The 18,802-nt window shown below is 44.1% G+C and overlaps 1 protein-coding gene across 4 annotated transcripts; it reads left to right on the forward strand.

Annotated features, from left to right (window-relative positions):
• The first annotated feature begins 215 nt into the window (after window positions 1-215).
• Window positions 216-15,081, forward strand: LOC132235001 (zinc finger protein 709-like). Of its 4 annotated transcripts, XM_059696685.1 has the most exons (5): window positions 216-471; window positions 8,855-9,997; window positions 11,771-11,897; window positions 12,099-12,159; window positions 12,530-15,081. In XM_059696685.1, exons 3-5 carry the CDS (start codon window positions 11,864-11,866, stop codon window positions 14,193-14,195), a joined length of 1,761 nt encoding a protein of 586 aa, XP_059552668.1. In that variant the 5' UTR covers window positions 216-471; window positions 8,855-9,997; window positions 11,771-11,863; the 3' UTR covers window positions 14,196-15,081. The 4 variants fall into 4 exon arrangements, with proteins under 4 accessions (XP_059552668.1, XP_059552667.1, XP_059552669.1 ...); XM_059696684.1 differs by lacking the exon at window positions 8,855-9,997 and having other exon boundaries at window positions 217-471; XM_059696686.1 differs by lacking the exons at window positions 216-471; window positions 8,855-9,997 and adding an exon at window positions 1,970-2,381.
• Window positions 15,082-18,802: the final 3,721 nt, after the last annotated feature.

An 18,802-nucleotide genomic window follows, 5' to 3' on the forward strand; every position in this document is an offset into this window, starting at 1 on the left:
CCATCTTGAAACTGAATCACGAATTCTCGGCGCACACCTCCGACCACGCCTTCCCACGACGCTGTGGAAAAGACAAAGGAGTCAGCCCCCGGCCAGGAAAAAAGTTCTGTTTGAAAGCCAATGTTAGTGGGGTAGGATGGGGGTGGGGGCGGGGTGGGGGCGGGCGTAGACTCCCGGCCTCAGACAGAAGCTAGGTCTGCAGAACCCCAGGTCCTCCCGGCGGTTGTCACTCAGGCACGCGGGGGCGCGGCCTTCCAAACCGACCAATCGGAGGCCTCCCTGGAACGGATGGGTGGGGCGACGGCCGGCCCCGGCGTGGAGGTCGTTTCTCCCCTGGCAACGCTCTAGGTCGCTCCTCGGCTGCCTCACGCCGACCCTGGTGGCTTGGCCACGGCCGCTGTCGCGCTGTGGTCTGTGCCGGTGGTGAGAGTCGTAGGCCGGACTCGGGGAGACCCAGGAAGCCTAGCCATGGTGAGTGTGCGGGCCGGGTACGGAGGAGGAGATATGGTGCGGGTCGGTACCGCCGGAACCGCCGGAACCTGCCTGGCCGGCCGGCCTCCCCAGAATCAGGTCCGAGTCCGCCTACCTGGGTGCCCCGGCCCACCGCTCGGATCCGTCTTCTCTGGCTCGCAGCGTGGGGGCCGGACCGGCCGCCGGGACCCCGGGCGTCCCGTCAGGTCTCCGCGGGACCAGTTGGGCCGGGCCTGGCACCTCCGTTGGCAGCTCTGCGCTCGCTGCCCGGCGTCTCCCCAGAGCGGGGAGGGTCGCGGGGAGACCGTCCGACTCCGCTCCCGAGTTTGTCTGTGGGAGGAGCTGTGGAGTGTGGCACCCGAGTCCCTCATTTCTCCCCATCGGCACTTGTTTTTTCCCTGAGTTTTCCAGATGTTGGGGGAGCAGGATGTCAGATCCACGTCCCGGGCCCCCCGCCAAGCTCTTCCCGGGGCTGGCAAAAAAATAAATAAATAAAAATTTAAAAAATCCCCCAATTTCCAGGTCCCTCCCCTCGTTCCCAAATGCGCTTCCCCTCTCGGATTCACTGCGTCATCATCCACTGTTTGTCATCGGTGGTGCAGCGGAGACAGCCCCAGTATTTTACTTTTTTACCCGTTTTTCACATAGTCATGAAGATGTGTTGTTGTTTGGTCTGAATATTGTACGTGAGAGGAGGTCCGAGAATACCCACCCGGAATACGTTGTATGAAATGCCCGTTGCTCCGCCAGGAGCTTGGCCGGCACAGGCGCCTCCTGGGAATCCTTCGGATGGCGGTTCTGTTGTTGTTGTTGATCCTCTGGTGAGGCTATTTTCTCCATTGATTTTTAGAGAGAGCGGAAGGGAGGGGGAGAGACGGAGCGAAACAGGCACCTGAGAGAGACACGTCCATCGGCCGCCTCCCGCACCTGCCCCACCTGGGGCGGGGGATCGTGCTGGCGACCCTGCAGCCCGAGGGCGGACGCTCTGTCCACTGAGACAAACCGCTTAGAGCTGGAGGTTCTTCTTTGTTTTTTTAATATATTTTTATTGACTTTAGAGAGGAAGAGAGAGGGAGAGAGAAATATCTATGATGAGAATCATTGATTGGCTGCCTCCTGCACGCCCCCTACTGGGGAGCAAGCCCGCAACCCAGGCATGTGCCTTTGACTGGAATCGAACCCGGACCCTTTGGTCCGCAGGCCAACGCTCTGTCCACTGAGCCAAACCGGTTAGGAGGTTCTTTTTATATATATATATATATTTCTTTATTGATTTCAGAGAGGAAGGGAGGAGAGAGAGATAGAAACATCAATGATGAGAATCATTGATGGGCTGCCTCCTGCATGTCCCCACTGGGGATCAAGCCCCAAACCCAGGCATGTGCCCTTGGCCGGAATCGAACCTGGGACCATTCAATCCGCAGGCTGATGCTCTATCCACTGGGCCAAACCGGCCAAGGCTGGAGGTTCTTTTTTTTTTAATCTTTTCTGGATGACCTGCTTTTCCCCAGGTTTGTCACCCTGATGAGGTTTATTGATTTATTTGCTTTCATTTTTCAGTGGGGATAGAATGTATTTAGTCAATAGAGCAAGAAAGACTGTAAAGTAGTTCTAAAGTGGTAAGAGAGTGGTGACTTTCAGAAAAAAAAATCCAGTATTCCCAATTAATTTGTAAAAAATTCTGATTTCACTATTTTCTTCCCTTCAGCATGTGTAGTAAGTCCCGAGGTCTCTTCTTTACTTTTGCATGTTTTCCAATGAAATTCCAGAGCTTAGACTTGGAGAGCAGATGTGTTCAAGTGTGATTTATTATTACAAAACAATGTGTTGCCATGGAAATCATAATCAACTGACAGCTTTATTTTCTGAAGGGAACAGATACTTGGGCTTTTCTGGTTTAACTGATAAAAGTGAGTTACAGTTTTCTTTCCCCTTTCCACATTATCACTGGATTTGAGTGATTTTGCTGTATTGTTCAGAAATTGGTTTATGTAATTTAAATATCAGTGGTGGTACCAGGCGTCTCCGGTGGGGAGCAGAGACCTGTAGTCAGTAACACAATCTAAGGCCTCGTTGAGCCTGCACAAGGACTTACTAGTAATGGAAGGCCCAGTTGTTCTTCCTGGGGAGCCTCCCCTGCAAGTGTCCTTCCTACCTGCTCACACCCACCATGGGCAGAGCGGTTACACTGAGAAGCTGCAGCCCTGGAAAGCTGCGGGTGCAGGTGCACAAGGAGGGGGAGTGGGGATGAGGCTCTTTCTGAGGCTGTGGTTTCTTAAGTCTAGACATTTTTAGATCCTATGTTTTAATTTTGCAGCCACAGTATAAGTGCACTCAAAGTATAATTTTTGCGCATAGAGAGTCTGTGAAGATCAGGTGGACAAAGGGTTTATGATTTGGGGACCTCATCTGGGTCAAAACATTGAACAATATCAGGCTGAGTTGCCTAATGTGACTGGAAGCCTGGGGGAGGGGAGCTCTTCTATGCTTATTTTAGTTTGGTGGTATTCTGTCATTTTTCCCCCCTCTGTCTTCTCTTTTTGTTGTTGTTAATCCTCACCTGAGAATATTTTTTCCCATTTTTTTTTTTCTTCTTAGAGAGAGAGTGGAAGGGGGAGGGGGAGAGGGAGAGAGAGAGAAACATTGACGTGAGAGAGATGCATTGATTGGTTGCCTCTCACTCCTGCCCCTACTGGGGCCAGGGATCAAACCTGCAACCCTTTACTGGGAATAGAGCCCGAGACCCTTTGGTGCTCGGGCCTGCACTCTAACCCAGTGTTTCTCAACCTTGACTACACATTAGAATCACCTGGGAATCTTTTTAAAATCCTGATTTCTGGGCCTCATCCTCCGGAAATTCTGTTTCTTTGTTACTAATGTTGTGGCCCCACCCCATAACATAGGCTTTTTTAAAAAATATTTTTTAAAATACATTTTTATTGATTTGAGAGAAGAAGGGAGAGGGAGAGAGAGATAGAAACATCAATGATTAGAATCATTGATCAGCTGCCTGCATGCCCCGCAATGGAGATGGAGCCCGCAATCCGGGCATGGCCTTGACCAAGAATCAAACTGTGACCTCCTGGTTCATAGGTCGATGCTCAACCACTGAGCCACACTGGCCAGGCTTTAATAATTTTTTTTTTTTTTTTAGTGTTAAAAGTATTACGTATGTCCCCATTTTTCCCCCCATTAACCCCTCCAGCCTGCCTCCTCCCCCATCCCCAGCCTAGGCCCTTATCATTGTCTGTGTCCATGGGCTATGCATATATGCATACAACATCCTTGGTTGGTTACCTCCCACCCACCCACCCTCCCCCACTTTCCCTCCAAGATTCATAGGCTTGATGCAAGAAGCTCTACACACTATATACCATTAGAGCTGTAGCTATGATTACCTACGGATCTCTCTTGAAAATAGAGGCTCTTGTGAGTACTGAGCATGTGATTATCTGCCCAGCTGCCCATTATGCTTTTGTTCCTGGAAGCAGCACTCCATCAGGTCAACACACTTGCCAACACCTTCATGTGACGAGATGGAGCCAAACCTTGACCCTCTGGCTTAAGCCACCTGTAGGAAGTTAATCTCTTCTTTCTTCAGTCCATTGAAAGTTGCTGTGGTGTTGGATGAGGTCACCATTCCCCCCAACAGTTCCCTCACGAATTCCTTGGGGTTAACTGAGTGTACAGCCCTGGGGAGTGCACAGACTTTAAGGACAAAGTTGCACATTTCTACATGATAGTGCTCAGTGGAGAGTTGCTGCTCTTCATCAGTTACAGAAGAAGGGAGAAGAACCAAGCAACACTTAGAGAGATGGAGTTACATTTATTATTACGCGTGGGGCCAGAGAAAAATGTCTCTAGAATTCTGGGCGAAGTCACACAGGAAGTTTCCTGTATTTATACCTTTTTACCCTCTTGGTCTCCCAAATATGGGATTTTCCGGTCCACTTTGCAAGTTCTTAAAGAGAGCCCTATGTGCTGGGGCTTTGAGACCTCAACCAAAGGCTTGGCCTGGTGCCAGCACTGATAACTTCGTCTGGGGAAGGTTTCATGGCCTCTCTGAAATGGGAGTAGTCTTATTTTCCTTTTTATTTAAGCAAGCAAGCATTTACAGAAGCCAAAACGCAGGGTTAAAATTTCAAACAGCAGTTTTTATATAAGATGGATGCTTTACAGCCGAAACCGGTTTGGCTCAGTGGATAGAGCGTCGGCCTGCGGACTGAAGGGTCCCAGGTTCGATTCCGGTCAAGGGCATGTACCTGGGTTGCGGGCACATCCCCAGTGGGAGGTGTGCAGGAGGCAGCTGATCGATGTTTCTCTCTCATCGATGTTTCTAACTCTCTATCTCTCTCCCTTCTTCTCTGTAAAAAAATCAATAAAATATATTTAAAAAAAAAAAAAGATGGATGCTTTACATCCATTAATTTGGACATTCCTGATAAAGGACCAATCCCAATGTCACCAAACATCAGGCAGTCATCTTACTAGTGGCCAAAAATTGCCCCATCTACATGTATTCATAGTTAACTTAATGATTGACTTTTAGAGGGGCCCCTTTGTGATAAAAGAACTGCAGCAATCTTTTGACTCACAGATGCCCAAATTATAAATCAGGGTAACACTTATCTCTACATGTACTAGGTCCACAATACAAGGACTCAAAAGGACACTCCTCATTCACATTGGAGTTCCAGAATATACAGTGCCCCGCGCTTTAACAGGGCTGTCAATGGAATTTTCACCCCCCTTACTGGTCTAGATTCATATAGTACCATACTGGCTTATTGAAATAAGTTCAAATGAGTTGAATGAAAAATGCCCTATTTCAGTCATAGTATCAAGGTGAATTGTAATAATTCTTCATTTTTTTTCTACCACAGGTTTTTGTGGGGTTGTTGTTGTTTTTTAGAGCAACTTGAGTATCTACACAGTTTGCACACTTTTTTAAAAAAATCTTTACCTGAGGATATTTTTTCCCTTGATTTTTAGAGTGACGGGGCGGGGGAGAAGAGAGAAACATCAATGTGAGAGAGACACATTGACTGGTTGCTACAGACTGGGGCCAGGGATCGAACCTGCAACCAAGATGCATGCCCTTGCCTGGGAATCAAATCCAAGACCCTTTGGTCTGCGGCCGATGCTCTAATCACTGAGCAAAACTGGCCAGGCAATTTTTTTTATTCTTGTATGACTGTGGTACATTTGTAACAATTGCTCAACCAGTATTGATAAAGTGCACTATTTATAATGGCATTGATTTGTTTTATCAATATGTGGGTTTTGGCAGATGTTTTTTTGTTTGTTTGTATTTGTTTTTATACCCGAGAGTGCTGGGGGCAGGGCGGAGGGGAGGGCAGGCAGCCCCATTCGCTCCCTGGCCCTCTCCCCCTGTGTCTCCTCCATGCCACTTGGCAGATGTTTAATGACATGTATCCTGTATTTCTGTATCATATCCTTTCACTTCCCAAAAAATGTCTTAAGCCCTACCTATTGTTTCATCCCTCCCCCTGACCTCAAGTCCTTTACAACCAGAGATCTTTATATTGCCTCATAGTTTTATCTTTCCCAGAATGCCCTATATTTAGAATCAAAAAGTGCATAGCCTTGTCAGATTGCTTTCTTTCTCTTAGCAATAATAGATATCCAGCCGAAACCAGTTTGGCTCGGTGGATAGAGTGTCGGCCTGCGGACTGGGGGGTCCCAGGTTCGATTCCGGTCAGGGGCGTGTGCCTGGGTTGCGGGCACATCCCCAGTGGGGGATGTGCAGGAGGCAGCTGATCGATGTTTCTCTCTCCTCGATGTTTCTAGCTCTCTGTCTCTCTCCCTTCCTCTCTGTAAAAAATCAATAAAATATATTTTTAAAAAATAGATATCCACATACAGTACTAATTACCTTAGTACTTTTAAGGTTCCTTCATGTGTTTTCATGGCTTAATACCTCATTTCTTATCACTGAACAGTATTTCATTGCATGGATTTACTACTGGATGTTTGCGTTTTGAAGGGTATCTCACAACTCTAATTCTTGCTAATCCTAATATATAAAAACCCTGGGTCTTAATGACCTGTCACAACAAAGGCTCAACTGGAAGTCAGTCCTACAGTCAGCGCTGACTGCTTCCACTGCAGGCATGGTGCCCAGCACTGGCTGCTGAGGGGGCTGTGAATCAGGGCCAGAGAGAGGCCTGAAGAGAGAAGCAGGGACTGATCCTTTGCCTCTGTGGCAGCTTTTGATCAGCACTTACGCCTGTCTCTCTCTCTCTCTCTCTCTCTCTCTCTCTCTCTCTCTCTCTCTCTCGCAGTCTGGCCAGCAGCCACACCTCCATTTCTCTCCAGGCCTCCACAGGAGCTGCTAATCAGCCTTGCCTTTCTGGTCAGGCCCCATTGATAGGCTCAGAAACGCTGACTGGCATAGGAACCAACCAATCAGAATGGAATCTGGGTGCTATGAGGAGCGAATGGCAACCTAGGAGACGGAGCTTTTAACGTTGATTGACATAGGAACCGACCAATTAGAACCAAATATGGGTGCTGTGAAGAAACAATAGCTGTCTAGGAGGCAGAGCTTTTGACGTTGACTGGCATAGGAACCGACCAATCAGAACCAAATCTGGGTGCTGTGAGGAGACAAAGGCTGCCTAGGAGGCAGAGCTTTTGACGCTGACTGACATAGAAACTGGCCAATCAGAACCAAATTGGCCAGCAGAGGAGGGCAGTTGGGAGCGAGATCAGGCTGGCAAGGGAGGGCAGTTGGGGACAACCAGGCCAGCAGGGGAGGGCAGTTGGGGGCGAAATCAGGCTGGCAGAGGGCAGTTAGGGGTGATCAGGCTGGCAGGCAGAGGCAATTAGGGGTGATCAGGCAGGCAGAGGCAGTTAGTGGCGATCAGGCAGGCAGGCAGGTGAGCAGTTAGGAGCCAGCGGTCCCAGATTGCCGGCAGTCGGACATCCTCCAAGGGGTCCCCAATTGCAGAGGGTGCAAGCTGAGCTGAGGGAACCCCCCCTCCATGCACGAATTTTGTGCACTGGGCCACTAATTATGAATAAAAGGCCTACAAACATTGACGTGTAGGTTTTTGTATAAACATAAGGTTTCAATGCATTAGGTCAATACCAAGGTATGTGATTGCTGGATTTTACTATATGTAGTAATTAAAGCTGGGGACAGTAAAACAAGGAAGGGCTTCACATAGAAGAATCAATAGAGAGCCTAGGCAAGGCTGCTTTGGCTCGTTGAGAAGTCAAAGAAAGGAGACTTTGGAGACAGGGTCAGCGGGTTAGCCCAAGATGAGCTGCTACTGCGCATTGTTCCCCTGGTTGTAAATCTGGTGGGGTCACTTAGAGTTTAGGAGATGCGTGCCTGTGGGGAAGAGAGGGAAGGGCAAAGGGCAGGCATGCTCCCAGGAGGGAGAGCTCCATATTTAGTTTTGACAGAAAGTTCCTGTCTCCCACAACCTAGGTATGTGCCCTGACTGGGAATCAAACCCGGAACCTTTTATTTTTCAGGAATATGCTCCAAACCAATTGACCCATCCACTAGAGCAGGAGTTTTTGATTTTAATAAAGTGAAACTTTTTTTTTGGTGTCTTATCTAAAAATGTATCACAAACACAAAGTCACCTAGATTTTCTTATATTTTAAATTCTAGGAATTGTTTTTACTTTTGTATTTTACATTTAGATGTATGATCTATTTTGAGTTAATTTTTGTGCAAAGTTTAAATTCTGTACACGTACATTCATTTTTCATGTATGTATGTGTTGTATGTGGATATCAATTATGGTTTATTTAAAAGACTTTCTTTTTTCTTATAATTACCTTTACTCATTTGTCAAAGATCAGTTTACTATGTGTCTATAGGGAACCAGTTGACTTGTATATTCTTCAGTCTGGCTATTCCAGGCATTATCTCTGTTATTGTGTTTTTCCCCCCAGATGTTTTACATAGACAGTCATGTCAAATGGAATAAAGACATTTTTGATTCTTGCTCCCCAATCTGTGTACCTTCTATATTCTTTGCTTTTAAAAAAATATTTTTATTGATTCTAGAAGGAGTAAGAGATAGAAACATCAATGATTAGAGAGAATGTTCGATTGGCTGCCTCCTGCACACCCCCTACTAGGGATTGAGCCCACAACAGAGGCATGTGCCCTGACCAGAAATTGAACCATGACCTCCTGGTTCATAGGTCGATGCTCAATCACTGAGCCACTCTGGCCAGGTATATTCTTTTCTTATTACATGGCTAGGGCTTCCAGTACCATATTGAATGGGACGGTGAGAGGATACCTTTCTCTTCTCATCTTACCAGAAAAGCATCTAGTTTTAATTATCTATAATAATAAAAGGGTAATATGCTAATTAGACTGGACGTCTTCCAGACGTCCTTCCTGATGAAGCCGGGGCCTGAGGGAAGCCAGGCCAGATTCCAGATGCCTGCCGGAGGCTGGAGGAAGGAAGCCCAGGTCCTGGGTGCCGGAGGGAAGCCAGTGCCAGCAGCTGGGGGAAGGAAGGCCTACTCTTGCACAATTTTCATGCATCGGGCCTCTAGTATTAAATATGTTAACAATAGGTATCGTGATGTTTTCTCAAGAGAGAATTTCCTCTATTACTAGATTATTGTCATAAACAGATGTTGGATGGAATAAAATACCTTTTCTTGTTCGTTTGCCCTTCCTTTCACTTCTAATAGTAATTTCTATCTTCCCTCTTTTCAATTATCTTGACTAGATGTTTATAAATTTTTTTCAGTGGACCAACTTTTGGTGTTTTTTTCTTTCATACTTGAAACATTTTACTCCACTTTCTTCTTGTTTGCATGGTTTCTGAGAAGAGGTCTGATTTAATTCTAATCTTTTTTTTTCTCTATACTAAAGGATGTTTCCCCTTCTGACTTTTTTCAATGTATTTTCATCTTTGATTTTTCTCTAGTTTGGACATGATATTCTTGGTTTGCATTTCTGGTATTTTTCATGCATAGCTTTCACTGAGCTTTTAAAAAAATTTTATTCTTGATTTGAGAGTGAGAGAGAAACATCGATTTATTATTTCACTTATTTGTGCATTCATTGGTTGATTCTTGTATGTTCCCTCACTGAAGATTGAACCTGCAACCTTGGCGTATCAGGATGACACTAATAAACTGAGCTACCCAGCCAGGGTAGTTCACTGGGCTTCTTAATTATACAATTTGCTGACTATTATTAATTTTAGTAGGAAAATCTCAGTGATTACTACTTAACTATTTTTTCTGTTTGTCTTTTCCTTCAGGTATCCCCATTATGTGCATTTCAATCTTCTGTAATTGCTCCAATGGTTCATGGATATTGTGTTTTGTGATGTTTGTTCTTTTTGTCTTTGCATTACAGGCCCTGACAGAATATTGGGGCTATATTTTAAAATGCTGTTTTATTTTCTCTTTTGCAATGTTGAAGAGAGTGGCTTGATTTTTACTTCAGTCCTCTGATAGATCTAAGAAAAGTTGTTCATTACTAGTTTTTGTTTTGTTTTGCTTTTTCTACGAGGTCAGTAATGATGGCTTCCAAGTTCCTTAAATGTCCAACCAGAAACTGGAATTCTCTGACTCCAGTTGATGATTGACAGATGACAGCTTTCCAGTCTCATCCCTCCTCATTCCCCTTTGACTCACATCTACACAAAGTGATGAGTTCCTTGGTGCTCCTTTCTTTAAAGGTGGCAGAAGATTTGGTTCTCTAGGGTCCTGCTCTCGTGTGTGAACCATAACTCTAACTCATCCACTAACCTCAATTTTACAAACGGTCCAGGCATCTCTTTTTGCTTTCTTCCGCCATCTCATGACTACTAGAGAGGCCTGCCTGCCTTGCTTTTTCCACAGGCCTCAAGTATGGGAGTAATAAACTCCTTGTACATTCTTTGCAATAGGTGGTGTCCTCAACTATGGGATTTGAGATGTGCTCAGGGTTCGAGACATCATGCTGCCTTAATCCACGTGGGAGCTTGGGAATTAGAGAACTTGGGAGTGTACCCTCTAGGGTGGCTGGTCAGGAAACACTTTCTTCTGTAATTTAAAAATGGAGATTATATGACCCAGCAAGTGTTGCTCAGTGGTTTAGTGTTAACCCATGAGCCAAGAGGTCACAGTTCAATTCCCGGCTCATGACTGGGTTGCAGGCTGGATCCCCAGTAGGGGGTATGCAGGAGGCAGCTGATCTATGTTCCTCTCATGTCTATCTCTCTTTCTGTCTCTCTCTAATCAATAAAAACATATTACATATATTTTTTTAAAATGGAGATTACATGTTCTTTTGAAGGAAAGCACTGCTGAATCCTTCGATGTATGTTATGCTCATGGGCAAATTTGCAATCAAACCTTTGTGTATTTCACTGAACGCAGTTGCAGTTGGCAACTCTCAGCCTGTTCCTCAGGGTCAAGAAGGTGCAGGGCAGTGTTCTGTTTCTGCCGTAAAGAGCTCTTCTGGCACATTTATTACTGTATGTTCCCATGTCTGCCAAAAATTGTCTCCATGCAGCCCTGAGGCACGTGAGTATAGGGATTTCGTGGTCTGAGTTAGGTCCTTTACCTAGTGTCTGAACTCTGGCTTCCAATTAATTTTATAGCCCATCAAATTGAATGGAGAGAGAAAGGCAGAGGCAAAAGCAGTACTTCTTCACAAAAATATTTCGATTTTACGAGCTGTGCCTGACTACTTCTAAAGGCCCAGGATACTTTAGGGATGATAATGGCCAGCTGTACCTTATTAAAAGTTGGATTTCCACTGGTCTCTTAGACTTCTCATGTTTGGAGATGAGAAAGGGATTCCTTCCCCTCCCTCCCCCCCCCCCCGCCCCCATTAAAATTGTGTGCAGATTTGACCTTCTGCATCATGGAGGGCTGTAAGTGATTGTAATAATAAAGGAGATGAAGAGTTTTTCTCACAAGGTATTGATGGTCTTAAAATGATAATTTTGTTTTATTTGTATAGAATTTCTGTCACTGCTCAACATTCTCTGAACTCTGCCATTACAGAAAAATAAGATGTAATGTGATCACAGTAAAAATGTGTAAATCATTTCCATGTGCTCATCATGCTGTTAAATTTATAAGGAAGTATATTCATGTTTACCAAAGTCATCCCAATAAATTTAATAAAAATGTATAAGGAAGTGGGTATGGATAGAGAGTAAGTTTCTGATGATCAAATCATGGCATGAATGTTCGGAGATGATAAAATCATACATAAGCTTCCTATAAATGGAATATAGATGTCATGTGCAGTCTCATGCATCCTCCTTTAAACATACTTGGGATGTTTTAGGATCCTGTGGCCATTGAAGATGTGGCTGTGAACTTCACCCTGGAGGAGTGGGCTTTACTGGATACTCCACAGAAGAAACTGTATAGAGATGTGATGAAGGAAACCTTCAGGAACCTGGACTCAATAGGTAAGGATGAGGGCATTCATCAGTTGTCACTAGAGAACAAATACTTTTTGATCACCATCTTTTTCCCAAGGTGCAGATTGTGGAAAGGAGGACATTGGCTAATAAACTAGGCATAGACACAGCTAATACTGAACATAGAATCTAACAATTTTTTATAACTTATTAATATTTTGGAATCATTTTTCTGGGTTTACATTTTAGGCCAAAACTGGGAAGATCATTACATTGAAGATCTGTACAAAAGCCAGGGGAGAAAACTAAGGTGAGTCACACTCACAATAGAAAATAGTATCTCATGTGAGAATCCTGGTGTTATGAATTTTTAAAAGAAGGAAACAATAAACAGTTCCTGCTTCAAATTTAGTTATTCTTAATTTTTTTTAACCAGAAATACTTTCTTTATATGTGACATAAATATTTAGTGTTTGCAAAAATAGTTTACTTGGAAACTGTATTAATAAGTCCTATATATTACTGTTTTGGTGAAATCCTCCTGAAGAACATTCACTATATCCAACTTCAGAGAATTCAGACAAGGCTGGAAATTTACACATTTCATATAAATCCTAATAAGTAGTTTGAAAAGTACGGTTTTAAAAAATCATTAGTAATGTGCTTCTCATTTTTTACAGAAGTCAAATGGTAGAAAGACACTATGAAAGTAAAGAGGGCAATCAACATGGAGAAAATTTCAGCCTTACCCCAAATCTCAGTCTGAACAAGAAAACTACTGGAGTGAAGCCGCCTAAATGCAGTATATGTGGAAAAGTCTTCATGCATTATTTTTCCCTTAATATGCATATCCGAGGTCACAGTGGACACAAACCATATGAATATCTGAAATGTAGAGAGAGGCCATATAAATGTAAGGTGTGTGGGAAAGCTTATATTTCTTCAAGTTTATTTCAAATACATCAAAGGAAGCACACTGAAGAGAAAACATATACTTGTAAGGAATGTGGGAAAGCCTTCCGTTTTCTCACCTCCTTTCAAATACATGAAAGGGTTCACACAGGAGAAAAGCAATACGAATGTGAGGAATGCGGAAAACCCTTCATGTGGCTCACAAGCTTTCGAAGACACATGGCCATGCACACTGGATATGGACCTTATAAATGTAAACAATGTGGAATGGTCTTTAGATATCACCAAGCTTTTCAAACACACGAAAGGACTCACACAGGAGATAAAGCCTATGAATGTAAGCAATGTGATAAAGCTTTCAATTCTCAACGAGGTTTCCAAATACATCAAAGCTATCACAAAGGAAAGCACCCCTATGTATGTAAACAATGTGGAAAAGTCTTTAGATATCATCATACTCTTCAAGCACATGAAAAGATTCACACAGGAGAGAAACTCTATAAATGTAAGCAGTGTGGTAAAGTTTTCAATTCTCATCGAGGTTTCCAAGTCCATGAAAGATATCACAAAGGAGAGAAACCCTATGAATGTAAGAAATGTGGTAAAGCTTTCAGTTCTCACCAAGGTTTTGAAATGCATGTAAGAAATCACAAGGGAGAGAAACCCTATGCGTGTAAGGAATGTGGTAAAAGTTTTAGTTGTTATCGAGGTTTCCAATTACATGAAAGAAATCACAATGGAGAGAAACCCTATAAATGTGAATGTGGTAAAGCTTTTGTTTACTACTATGCCTTACAATTACACAAATCAACTCATACTGCAGAGAAATCCTATGAATGCAAGGAATGTGGGAAAGTCCTCAGTAACCACAAATGCTTAAAGAGACACGAGAAATTGCACACAGGAGAGAAATCCTATAAATGTAAGCAATGTGGGAAAGCTTTCATGCATCTGTCAGGATTTCGGACACACATGAAAATGCATGCTGGAAATAGACCTTATCAGTGTAAGGAATGTGGGAAGGCTTTCATTTACCCATCAGGTGTTAGAGCACACATGATGCAAGTACATGTTGGAAATAGGCCTTATCAATGTAAGGAATGTGGGTTAGCATTTTATTTTCCCAGTACATTACGCAGGCATGAAATGACTCACACTGGAGAGAAACCCTGTGAGTGTAAACAATGTGGTAAAACCTTCAGAGATCACAGTTATTTAAAAATACACGAAAGAAGTCATACTGGAGAGAAACCCTATAAATGTAAGCATTGTGGTAAAGCTTTTATTTCTCAGCTAGGTTTCCAAGTACATGAAAGAAGTCACACTGGAGAGAAACCGTATGAATGTGAAGAATGTGGGAAATCCTTTGGTTATCCCAGTTCCTTCCGAAGGCATAAAAAGACTCACAGTAAAAGTCCTGCTGAATGTAAATAGCATAGGAAAGACTTCAGTCGATCCACATCCTTACATGTGGGGTGGGGGTAGCTATAAATATATGAGTAACATGAGGAAGCTCGATGGAAATTAATCCATGTGTAATGTTCTAGAAAACTTTCAACATGAAAGTTATTATAAACTAGAGGCCTGGTGCACAGAGTCATGCACTGGTGGAGTCCCTTGGTCTAGCCTGTGGGGATCGGGCCAAAATTAGCTCTCTGAAATCCCTTGAGGAGCCCCAGATTGTGAGAGGGCAGTTCTTGGGTGACACACCCCAGAATCAGGCTCCCTTCTCTCTGGTCCCAGGTGCGTCGCCCGAAAAACCTCAGCTGCCAAGTCACCACAGCTTGGCAGCTCCTGTGTTGAGCATCTGCCCCCTGGTGGTCAGTGTGCGTCTTAGCTGCTGGTCGAAAGGTCAGCCAGTCACTTGGGTTTTGTATATAGAGATGTAAGTATTGTGTTTATCGAGCCTCCTTAAAGTGCGTTGCTGGACTATGGATTCCTACTAGTGATTTTCCAAGCTGAATATTCAGATAACTGTAGCATATCATGCAGCAATAATATATGATTATAGGTAGTGCTTTCTCCCCCCCTTTAAATCAGTTAATATTTCCATTTTGAAACGATGGATTCATAGATGAAGTGTATTTTTAATATGGAGTTGGGTTTAATTTTTTCATAATGTATTTGTTGTGTATTAAGGGAATATTGAAAAATGAAAGTTTGGTTTTGGGGATTTTCCTATTGGTTTTGTGACAGTTCCTGGATGTCCTTAGTCTATTATATATATTCTACCTTTCTTAATGAGAAAGCTCCTTTTTAGGTATAGGAGTCTTTTTTCATGTTCCACATCAATAAACCATTGGAATACATTTTATGTTAAGTATATGATAGTTTCATGTGAATTATTGTTTTCATGTGGATTTCTCCTTGGCAACACCAGGGTGTTGTGAGCTAAAAGGATGTCAGAATCAGTGGCAGAACATATAGGATGAACCGATTCCCCTTAGTCACAGCTGTCACATTTTATCAGACCTGCTTTCTTAATTATTTCTGCAATACTTAAAACTTGATTTACTTTAAATGAAAAAACAAATGACTCTAGAACAGGGATGGGCAAACTTTTTGACTCGAGGGCCACAATGGGTTCTTAAACTGGACCGGAGGGCCGGAACAAAAGCATGGATGGAGTGTTTGTGTGAACTAATATAAATTCAAAGTAAACATCATTACATAAAAGGGTACGGTCTTTTTTTTTTTTTTTTAGTTTTATTCATTTCAAACGGGCCGGATGGCCTGCGGGCCGTAGTTTGCCCACGGCTGCTCTAGAATTTGTTGAAATTCCATTAGTGTCTTTCTCCAAGACACTATAGAGGCATCCAAGAGTCTCCAAAGCCATGGTGGACATAAATTCCCCAGGGCATTCTCATTCAAGAGACTTTGCTGTATCCAGTAGAGCAGCCATTGCTGGCAATGACAAAACCCTTTTGTACTGGAGGCCCTCCCAGGCCTTGGGTTAATCTTGTTCTGCAGTCTGCCTCTCCTTTTGCCTTAGGTCATGAATGGGGGACCCTCGGGCTTTCTAGCTATAGTTCTCATTGAAGAGATACTAGTACCTACAGCACAGAGCGAAAATGGTGCCCCTGGTATATCCCACCTATAAGAGGAAGTGTGTTTCCTTAACATTAATTCAGTCTGTTTTGAAGAAGGTAACTTTTCTAGACATACTGGCCACTTTGGGAATCTCTTAGGAGCACATGAGATTCATATGCTTTATAGACAGTATGCCTGCACCACACCTGGTGGAGGCCCCTGCAGAGATGCTGCATTTTGTCCTTAGATTGAACAGGCCTGATTAAAGACAGGACACCAGCAGCAGATCTGTTAAATGCCAGACAGTTATGTTAGCATTAGAGAACATCATGGCCAGAATCGAACTCATTTACACATTTTCTGGCACTAGCCGATATCTAGCTGTCTCATCTTACCAATAGCAGTAACTCCTTATCCAATGTCACCCTTTGGCATAACGAACTCGGAATATCTTGCTTCACAGTAACCAAGTACAAGTCAAGTAATGGGTGGAAGCCTCAACACTAAGCAAAGATCACAGTAGAGCTAGACTCGGTATTACGTATGATGAGGTCATGTTTAAATGCGCTTGTAAACCAGGATTACAGTTCCATAAGTGGCTTTGCAGCCCATGCCAACCCCTCATCCAGAAAGGACCTCAGACCCTCTCGTCCCAATCTGGCCTGGGCGCCCCTCTTGTTCAGGACAAGGGAGGCCCTCTTTCTGGAAACTGAGTCTGGAATTTCCAGCGCACACATGGTTCCACTTCAGGAAGAGCTACCAATACAGGAAGACACCATTGCCCCTCTAAGGCCACGGACCAGTTTGGGTAAAAAGGGTCTTGGGGGCCAAAACCGGTTTGTCTCAGTGGATGGAGCGTCGGCCTGCGGACTGAGGGGTCCCGGGTTCGATTCTGGTCAGGGGCATGTACCTGGGTTGTGGGCACGTCCCCGGTGGAGGGTGTGCGGGAGGCAGCTGATCGATGTTTCTCTCTCATCGATGTTTCTGGCTCTCTATCTCTCTCCCTTCCTCTCTGTAAGGAATCAATAAAATATATTTTTTAAAAAAAAAAGGGTCTTGGGGGATGAGGAGGACAATCGCGACTCATTGGGGGGGGGGGGGGGGCGGGGGTTATGCCTGGGAGGGACTGTGGCCTGTGGTGTTCCCAGTCCCTCCTTTCTCCCTAGGGGACACATTTTCTCCTGAGGTTTCCAGTGTGTGGCAAGCTAAGTCTTTAAGTCTACGACCCATTGATTAATACTAAGATGGCCAAGCTGAGGATCCTTCATGCTTATAAATTTATTTTTTCATGCACAATTAGAAAAAGCTGCTATAAAACTAGGCAGAATGAATGGAAAACATTAAATTGGCCTCCGCTTCCATTTAAATAAATGGACCAACCTATGATGCTGTTTAAGTGCCAGCTCATTTGTGTGTGTGTGTGTGCGTGTGCGTGTGTGTGTGTGAATCCTCACTCAAGGATAGCAACCTAGGTGCCTGCCCTTGATCGGAATCAAACCCGGGACCCTTCAGTCCATGGGTTGATGCTCTGTCCACTGAGCCAAACCAGCTAGGGCTCAACCCAATTTTTGAGGTATTAAAAATGACTGTCCTTATTTTAAAGGGGGGAAAGTCATGTCCTGACCAGTATGGCTCGGTTGGAGCGTTGTCCTGTACACCTAAAGGTCACCGGTTTGATTCCCAGTCAGGGAAAGCTGGGGGTGCAGGTGCACCTGGGCGAAAGGTTGAAGTAATGCCGGTGGTCTTAATCCAGCATCTAGAAGGGTTCAGGAACCTGGAGAAGGTGCTGTGGGTAAATTAAATAAGAGTCCAGAGACAAAACAATTTTGAAAGGCATTATAGGGAGTCAGAGAAGACTTAGCTAAAGGGACTAAGTTCTCCTTGTCTCGGGACCCCTTGCTATTTATTAACACAATTTGTCCTAATGCAAGGTAGATATACATCAAAGGCCAGGGTTAGTATACAGAAGCATTGTCAGATTGGGGAATTGCCTTCGGCTGTTCAGGTGTTTGGCCAGTAGGAGGCAATAACATGTAGATTGAAATGCCCTCAGCTGCCTGGCAGCAATCATTTTATGCATCCTTTTCAGGTTTGGGGAGATGCCCTCAGCCACCTCCAGATTCAGCCCTGCTGACATCCTTGAATTGGCTTCCGGCAGCGAAGCCCCTTCTGAGGTTTTAGTTATGCTTCCCCTGCGCCTGTTTCTAGGCATACAGGTTGGAGTTTTGCATCCACAATGTGGGTGCACTCAGAGAGTCATTTGTGCACGTTGAGAAAGTCTGTGAAAGTCAGGAGTGTGTCCTGGGTTAGGGATTGTGAATTTGGGAGTTCATTTGGGTCAGAACCTTCAACTAAATCCAGCTGAGCACTTCCTTGTTGTGAGCTGAAGCCTGAGAGAGGGAGCGTTTCCATTATTCCCCGGGGAGAGGCGGGTGTAAGCTCCCAGACTTCACTCCTGGGGCTGCTCAGGTGTCCCTCCTCACCTTCCCCAGGGACAGATCCACTGCAGGGGTTTTTTCTGTCTCAACCTGGAGAGTCTGGGATGTGAACCTCCTGAAAATGGCTCTCCTGTCCTGTGGGAAGCAGGCTGCTCATCTGAGCTGATTCCAGTACTGTGTTTCTTTCCTTTGGATCCTTTATCCACTGAGTAGTGCAGGCCTTTGGCTCTAGTTTCCCTGAGAACTTGGACTCTGAAACTGTAAGATGACAGAGACAAGAGGTGAGAAAAGCAAGAAAACTGTGGAACCAAGTAGAATTTTGATCCCTTTATAAGAGAACCTGAAGAAATGAGTTGAGTTGCCCCATGTCCTTTTAGTCAGCAAGAGATTTGAAATTTTTCTTTGTATGGTTTGTACTTTTATAACTATTAGTGTTTAAAGAATTTAAATCTTAGAATGGTTAGTAAACAGTAAATTATGGTATGTATAACTCTTTGTGTTTGTTTTTTATTTTTTAATACTTTATTTTATGGATTTCAGAGAGGAAGGGTGAGGGAGAGAGAGCTAGAAACA

This window comes from Myotis daubentonii, chromosome 5 (genome assembly GCF_963259705.1).
Source record: "Myotis daubentonii chromosome 5, mMyoDau2.1, whole genome shotgun sequence".
NCBI lineage: Eukaryota > Metazoa > Chordata > Mammalia > Chiroptera > Vespertilionidae > Myotis > Myotis daubentonii.